Genomic DNA, 8,177 nt, shown 5'->3' with positions numbered 1-8,177 from the left:
TCTCTCTCTCTCTCTCTCTCTCTCTCTCTCTCTCTCTCTCTCTCTATATATATATATATATATATATATATAGTTGTATTTTCTACTACCTTTGAAAACATATATAGTTCTCCCTCAAAAAAAAACCTTCACATGAACCTGCAGTGTCCTCAAACTATCTCCATAGCTTGCACTGTATCTTGGTAGTTACTATTGCCAAATATGACATTTTCCCAATCCTTGTCCTTCTTGACTTCCCTGTAACATTTGACATTTACTACATGGTTGTCTTAGATAGTCTAGCTTTCTGAGTTTTCATGAAACTGTTCTTTGCTGCTCCTTCTCTTATTTAACTCCTCCTTAGTCTCCTTTGTTGGCACATCTTCTGTGTCATATCCCATAATTGTATGTACCCCCAGGGTTCTGTCCTGGGTCCTCTTCTCTCTCTACAGTGATTTCTTCAATTCTGATAGTTTCAATTATCATCTATATTCAAATATCTTCCACATTCATTTATCCTGTTCTAACCTGTCTTGAGCTTGAATTCTGCATCATCAACTACTTGTTAATCATTTCAAAATGGTTGTTCTGTACATATCTCAAAGTCACATGCTCCTTCAGCCCACCAATATTGTAAACTTCCCAGTTGTGGTCAAGGGCACCACTGCCCTTCTAGTTGCTAAAGTCTGTAACCAAGTCATTCTTGTCTCTACTCTCCCCTATCCTTTCCTCATATCCAGTTAGCTAACAAGACTTATATCTCTTGTATCTGCCCTCTTCTTTCCACCCGAACAGCTACTACTATAGGTTTTGCTTAGGCTGTTGGTCTTCTTGCCCTGTCTTCTGCCAAAGTGATTTTCCTGAAGTACATATCTGAGCACATCGGGCCTCTTGCACAGTAATGATGCCTTCTTTCTTGCCTCTAGAATCAAATACAAATTCTTATGTTGTGCATATGTGTACATGTTGTTTGCCAGTAGACTATAAGGTCCTTTCAGTGTAGGGACCATTTCATTTTTGTCTTTTTATCTGCCAGGGCATAACATAGTGCCTGGCATATAGTAGGCACTTAATAAATACTTGTTGATTAGTGCCTTCAATAATAGTAAATCCTGCTTTGTACTGCAGCATGTCTTTTAACTTAATTTTCACTTAAGTTGAGATACCATTTTTTTTTCATTTTGCATAGGTGGTCAGTATATGTTTGATTAATTATTTTTATTTTTTTTTTCTTTAAAGGAAATGAAGATATAGAGAGCTTCCAGCTTGAGATAAGTGGTTTTCTGAAAGAATTGTCCTGTCCCTATTCAGCACTCATCTCAGGAGATATTAAAGATCGTTTAAAAAAGAAAGATGATTGTTTGAAACTCTTATGTAAGTTATCTTTTACAGTATGTACTTGAAGTGATCTGTATTGTTTGTTTTTAACCTATTGTTTATTTGTGTGCGTGCATGTATGTATGTTGTCTGTTCATGTACAAACATAAACATATGTTTAGTGGTGTGGAAGCAATCATATTTTCCAAAGGCTTTCCAGGAGAGCATTTGAAGACAGGCCAGAGATGGGCTGACTGTATGTTGTTCAAGGATAGAGTTTAGGTTAAAAGGTGAGTCACCAACTGTTGTAGGCTCCTACCAAGGTATAAAACAATTGTACTCTGTTTTGGTGGAATTTTTACCCCCCACAGATGAAATCATAGATCCTTAAAACATTTATGTGTATATGTGTTAATATCCCTAAGTTAAAGATTAGGATAAAATTTCACTAATGGAATATAGACTTTTAGTCTATAATTGAAATTGGTATAATTTTCCCTATTTCAATAGGTAATATATTTTCAGTCACACTTGCATTATTCTAATTATGGTGATAGAATATTAATGAAGATTTATAAGGCTTTTTGATTTTATTTTATATAGCTTGGTGGTAGTTTTTGCTATAATTAAATCTCTTCATGTTTATACCTTTGATAGAGGTTTTGAGAGATGGTAATAATTAATATGAATTAAGAAATTTTAATGAAAGGCAGCATGTGGAAAAGTGCTAGATTTGGATTTGGAAATCTGTATTTGAATTGTACCACCAGGATCTGCTAACTTTGAGACCATGGGCAAGTCATTTATCATTGCTAAACCTTAGTTTTCTCGTCTATAAAATGGTGGTAGTAATACGTGTAGTATTTTATTTCAAAGGTTGTTGTTATCATCAGATAAGATAATGTGAAAGTGTTTTGCATACCTTAAGTGGAGCCCTATGTAATTGTCACCTATTATTGATACTTTAAGATAAAAGGGAGATGCCATGTCTTTATATGTAATGTCAAGAAATTAATTTCTAATGGATAATCCATACATTTGTAAACAAAGCCATAGGCTTTGAGATTTATCAAAGATCTGATTAGAGTAAGGGTTCTTAATCTTTTTTGTGTCATGGACTTCTGGCAATCTGTGGATGGACCCTTTAATGTTTTTAAATACATAAGATTATAGAGGAAACCAATTATATTGAAGTAAAGATATATTTTCTCCTCCCAGATTCACAGACCCCCTCTGAAATCTATCCATTCACCATTCCCCACCCTCTCCTTCCCCCATTAACCCTTGATCTGGATTCAGAAAACTTGACACTGAGTAGAAAAGTTACATAAAGTTAGTGTGTTTATACTGTTAGTAATGTATACCTGAATTCCCCTTTTTCTATTGTTTTTTTTTTACTTTTATAATATTTCCATAAAATAAATGTAATACTTTACATAATTTTTTGTCTTTGCATACTGTCCATTCATAGTAATGAGAATCATATTGTAGTTATTGTGTAGTTAGTTAAAATCTTTATTTATCTTCTAAAATCTTACTCTGATTCCTCATGGTGACCCTGAAATCAAAAAGTCTGCCAATATTATATAAGTTCAGGTAGGTCCTACCAGAATCTGAAAAATAATAGTAGTGTGGACCTGGTGATCGATAAATGTAACATTTATTAAGTATATGTTATGTTCCCAGCATTTGGGAATTTATATTTCCAAGTGCCTGCCACATAATATAAATCCTTACAAAGAATGAAACAATTGAGGCAGGTAGGTGGCTTAATGGAAAGTGGCAGGCCTGGAGTGGGGAAGACGTATATTCAAATATGTTTGACAGGGGGCAGCTGGGTAGTTCAGTGCTTGAGAGCCAGGCCTAGAGACAGGAAGTCCTGGGTGCAAATGTGGTTTCAGACACTTCCTAGCTGTGTGACCCTGGGCAAGTCACTTAACCCCCACTGCCTAGCCCTTACTGCTCTTCTGCCTTGGAACCAATACACAGTTTTGATACTATGACAGAAAGTAAGTGTTTTTAAATATATATATATGTTTGACACTTCTTAGCTGTGTGACCCTGGGCAGATTACTTAAAGCCAATTGCCTAGCCCTTACCATTCTTCTGCCTTTGAATTGATAAAAGTATCTTTTTTAAGACACAAGGTAAGGGTTTAAAAAAAAAAAAGAATGAAAATCCTTAATCTCAAAGGCCTTTCTAACAATGAAGAAACAGTGTGTAAGTATATATAAGATAAATGTAGAGAATACCTATAAAGAAATAACAAGCCAGACAAGTGCAGTGTTTTTAGGGAGGAAGGGCACTAACACTTGGAAGGATCAGGAAAGACTTCTTGGAGATGGTTGTCATTAACTGTATCTTGAAGGAAGAAAGTAATTCTATAAGGCTGAAGTGAAAAAAAAATGCTTTCCAGGCATGGGGCACAGCCAGTGCAAAGGTGCAGAGATGAGAGATGTAGTATTGTGTATGAGGAAAAGAGAGGACAGTATTGGTCGGATAGATAGTATGGAAAGGGGAGAGTTATACAGTGGGGCTGGAGGAATAGATTTGGACTAGTTATAAAAGGAAAAACCTAAAACAGAGAATTTGAGCAGGAGTGTGACATGTCCAGATCTGTATTTAAGGAAGTTTTCTTTGGCAGAAGTGAGGAAGGAAGACAAAAATGGGAGGTATTTGAAGGAGGGAAAACATTTAGGGATACTTTGCAATAATCTCTGTGAGGTGTGATAAGGCCAGACATAAGATTTAGGAGGCTGTTGCAGTCATCTAGGTGAGAGGTGATATAGACCCCTGTGAGTAGAGAGAAAGGGTTTGGAGGTAAGATATGTTATGGAGGTAGAAATGGCAAGATTTGGCAGAACTGATTAGATAGGTGGAGTGATAGAGAATGAGGAGTTGGAGAATACGAGTAAGCAAAGGGACAGATTGTTTGGCCACAGCAGCTGATCAAATGTAATTGATAACTAATAGAAGATTTATGTCATTGGAAAGATTATCTAAATAAACAAAAATATCCCTTATGCTTCAAAGTATTGAAATCAGGTTCTTATTTATATGTCTTACCTCTTAGACTGTTAAGTTCTTAAGGGAAGTGATTTTGTGTCTTTTTCTTTCACTTACTTTTCCCATCCCATTTCATTACCATAGTTATCCTTGTTTTCTATAGTGCTTGACACAATGCCCAACACCTCCTACATGCTCAATAAATGCTTTTTGATCAATAAAAGTGAGTATAGCAAAACCTCATTCTGACTGCTTCAAATTCAGAATGAAATTAGAATTTATTGGGCTTCTCTGATATACAAAGCACTCTACTAGACCCTAATGAAGAAACAAAGATGAATTCAAGGCATCATCCTCAGTGAGCATAAAGTCTAATGAGCTTTAAGAAGAGAAAGTTAAGGCATTTGTACAACAATCAGTAGGATATTTAAAGAATGAAATGGAAGTTTTCTCTTTTCACTTTCATGAAATTATTTAAATAGTTAATTAGTTTTTTCTTTTGTGCATATCAAAACCATTAGGCTTAAAATATTGACCCAAATAAAGACAACATAATATGTAATAAAATACACTAATAATTTCTTTTCAACTGTTTCTGCTTTTCATAAGTTACTATGTTTCAAAAGTCATCTGATATCAGTGACATTACTCTTTGATCTTCTTAAGAAGTTTTTCACCTTAAGTAAAATATTTTTAAGTAACAGAAAGTTTCTGTTCATATATTTATGTTTTCATGTTTTCTTTACAGTATTTTTGAGTACAGAACTTCAGGCTTTACGGATTTTGCAGAACAAGAAGCTCAAAGGTTCCCAATTGGACAAAAACAATGAAATTTACCAGGAAGTACAAGCTATCTGTGATACCCTGTGCTTACCAAAATCAACTACTTCTGACATTCCTGTCATGTTAAGCCATGTGGAATCAAAGGTACTAATTTTATTTTTTTAAACCCTTACCTTCCATCTTGGAATCAATTCTGTATATTGGCTCCAAGGCAGAAGAGTGGTAAGGGTAGGTAATGGGGGTCAAGTGACTTACCCAAGGTCACACAGCTGGGAAGTGTCTGAGGTCAGATTTGAACCTAGGACCTCCCATCTCTAGGCCTGGCTCTCAATCCACTGAGCCACCCAGCTGCCCCCAAAGGTACTAATTTTAAATAGTTCTCTTAAGAAAAAAACTAATGATATTCATATTTTAAATTGCATTTATAAATATTTTAGTAAGAGATTTGCTAACTGAGATCTCATCTCTGAAAACAGAATGTTGGTTTCTATCTTAATTATTCCTATTATGACAACAGAATTTCCAAACCAAATTTTTTTTTACCTACGTGATCTGCAAGTCTATACCAATTAATTGTGATATATGGTTTGATAGGGTATTTATAAGGCATTTACTATGTGCCAGGTACTGTGCTAACTTCTAGGATTACAAATATATACAGAGTCCTCGTTCTCAAGTAGCTGACATTCTAATATGAGAAGATATTACACAAAAGGTATAGAGAGTGCATAGAAAATTACTTCAGAGGGAAAGGTCCTAACAACTGGGAGATCTAGGAATGATTTTATGCAGAATGTGAGGTTTCATATGAGTTTTGAAGAAAGCCAGGGAAAGCCAAAAGGCCTGTGAGGATGGAAGAAGAGCATTCTAGGCATGAGAGGCAGCCAGGAGAAAATAGTGGAGATAGGAGATAGAGTGATGTTTAAAGAACAGCAGATAGGCTAGAGTGGTTGACTTGCAGAGTGGATAAGGAAGAGTAAAGTGTAAAAGCACTGTAAAAGTAAGGCAGTCGGGAGCCAAGTGATGAAGAGATTTAAATGTCAAACAAAGGATTTTGTATTTACCATCCATATAGTGATGAAGGAGATAGTGGGGGAAGATATTTATGAAAAGAGAAGGAGAGAAAGGAGAGCTTTCAGTGAATGGCCATGTGAAATTTGAAGTATGAGGCAAAGTTCTTCTCAGTTTAGAGGGTAGAGGAAAAAAGGGCCTGAGAAATTTGGGGAGAGATGAGAAAATTTGGAAAAGTTACTGTGAAAAGTGGGATAATCAGTCAATAAAGGAAGAGTAGAATGATTGCCTTTCTATAATAGAAGCCAAGTTGAGGTGTTACACATAAATTTGTGGTGGGTCACTGGACATAGTTTCCTGAGTTTTTTCTAGCTTTGTTTAATAGCACATGAATAAAGAATTATGAGCCAACCCATGGTTGCCCTTTGTCAAAGTGGCAGTAGGGACAAGGGGACAAGTGATCCAAGAGTAGGGGTAGTGTAGTATTAACATGGTGATCACTAAAGGGTCCATAAAGAGAGGGAAGAAGAATGTAGCTGGGGTAGTGAGGAGGCCTGGAAAATAACAGAGAATTGAAGTCATGAAGAAGGTGAAGAAAAGATTTAGGATCATAAAGCATAGGGAAAGATTATGATTAGATGAAAGAATTTTAGAGTACATGATTGTGGAAGTAAAACACTTTGGGGTAATGGCAAGATCAAGGGTATGACCATCTTTGTGTAGGGAGGTGGTGTGGAGGAGTAGGTCGTGGAAATTAAATTCACTTAGGAACTGGGAAATCAGGGTATTTGAAGGAGCAACACTGTTTATATTGGAGTCACTGAATATGAGGGCATGAAATGAGGGACAAGAATGACTATGAACCAGGCACTGAATGCTTTGAAGAAGGAAGGAGAATATTCTGGTGGTTCAATAGATAATGGTCACCAGAATATGCATTGGGTGATAAATGTGGTTAGTGTAAATCACAGATGAGAAGAAATTGCTGAGTAGTTGTGATAGAGGGAAAAGCTGAAAGTGTCAATGAGGAACTGATATTCCTGCTCCCTGCTGTATCTTGATGAGCCAGGGAGTAAGAGAAAAAGTGTAGTGAATCCTAAAAAGGATGACCAGAAATGCAGTGTCATCAAAGGGAGCCAGCTCTCAGTGCCAGAAAATGGAGGAGAAAGTGAGAAAGGAAGAGGTTTAAGATGAAAGCAAGTTTATCATTTATAAAGCAATCATTTCAGAGGGCACAGTGGAAGGAACAGACAGATCTGGAGCAAGACATTGTAGAGATAAGATTGAGGTAAATAGGAAGAGAGTGGGCAGTTGGGATGAGGGATGACATCGATACATCAGTGATGGGAATGAGGGGTTTCAAAATCACAAAGATTGAAAGAGTTGGGCATTTGAGTGTGCTGACAGCCATTTATGAGTGAGTCCAAGCAGGTAATCACTGTCTGGAGACAGGTTGTGGAGATACATGTATGGTGATAGTGTTTGAGGTCTAGCTTCATGGCAGTTGGTGATGTATCCTGTGAAATCTCAGGAGGACTGTCTCACTGCAGGCAGGAAGAGGACCCCATACTGAAGGCAGAGGGAGCTTCTCCTGGGACAGATTGCCACTGGAGAAAGCCTCTGAGGCCAGGAAGTGAGAGTGGGTGGTCTTGCCTGGATCAGGCATTGGAGGTGGCCCCAGGGCAAGGTTTAGAGAAGGCTATAATTACTGGGCCATAGGATTTTTTAGCTATTGAAAGTGCATTGGTGTTCACTCATTCAGTGCTTCCCTCTGGCCCTCCAGTTTAAGTCAAATCAACAAGCATTTACTAAGTGCCTACTAAGGGCCAGGCATTATACTAGCTCTAGGGATATGCAAAATTCTTGCCCCTTAAGGAACTCACATTTTAATGGGGAGAAAACATACACATAACCATGTACAAGCATGGGATTCAGCCTGTGAGAAGGAACAGTCTGGACCAGAGATGGAGTGTCTTATATTAGAAGGAACAGCAAAGGGACAAATGTCACTTGATTGTACAGTAGGTTGGGGGAGTAAGAAAATGAGAGGCCAGGTTGTGAAGAAATTTAAATGCCCCAAA

The 8,177-nt window shown here is 37.0% G+C and overlaps 1 protein-coding gene across 1 annotated transcript in view; it reads left to right on the top strand.

The window, feature by feature from the left end:
* The window catches only part of FAM98B (family with sequence similarity 98 member B), a 42,665-nt gene that overhangs the window by 10,642 nt on the left and 23,846 nt on the right, over positions 1–8,177 (top strand). Inside the window, exons 3-4 of the mRNA XM_044665138.1 lie at positions 1,219–1,353; positions 5,051–5,229. Coding sequence (XP_044521073.1) covers positions 1,219–1,353; positions 5,051–5,229 — 314 coding nt within the window. The remainder of the gene's footprint in view (positions 1–1,218; positions 1,354–5,050; positions 5,230–8,177) is intronic.

Source organism: Gracilinanus agilis, chromosome 2 (genome assembly GCF_016433145.1).
Source record: "Gracilinanus agilis isolate LMUSP501 chromosome 2, AgileGrace, whole genome shotgun sequence".
Classification (NCBI taxonomy): domain Eukaryota; kingdom Metazoa; phylum Chordata; class Mammalia; order Didelphimorphia; family Didelphidae; genus Gracilinanus; species Gracilinanus agilis.
This window is presented reverse-complemented; position numbering and strand designations above follow the sequence as displayed.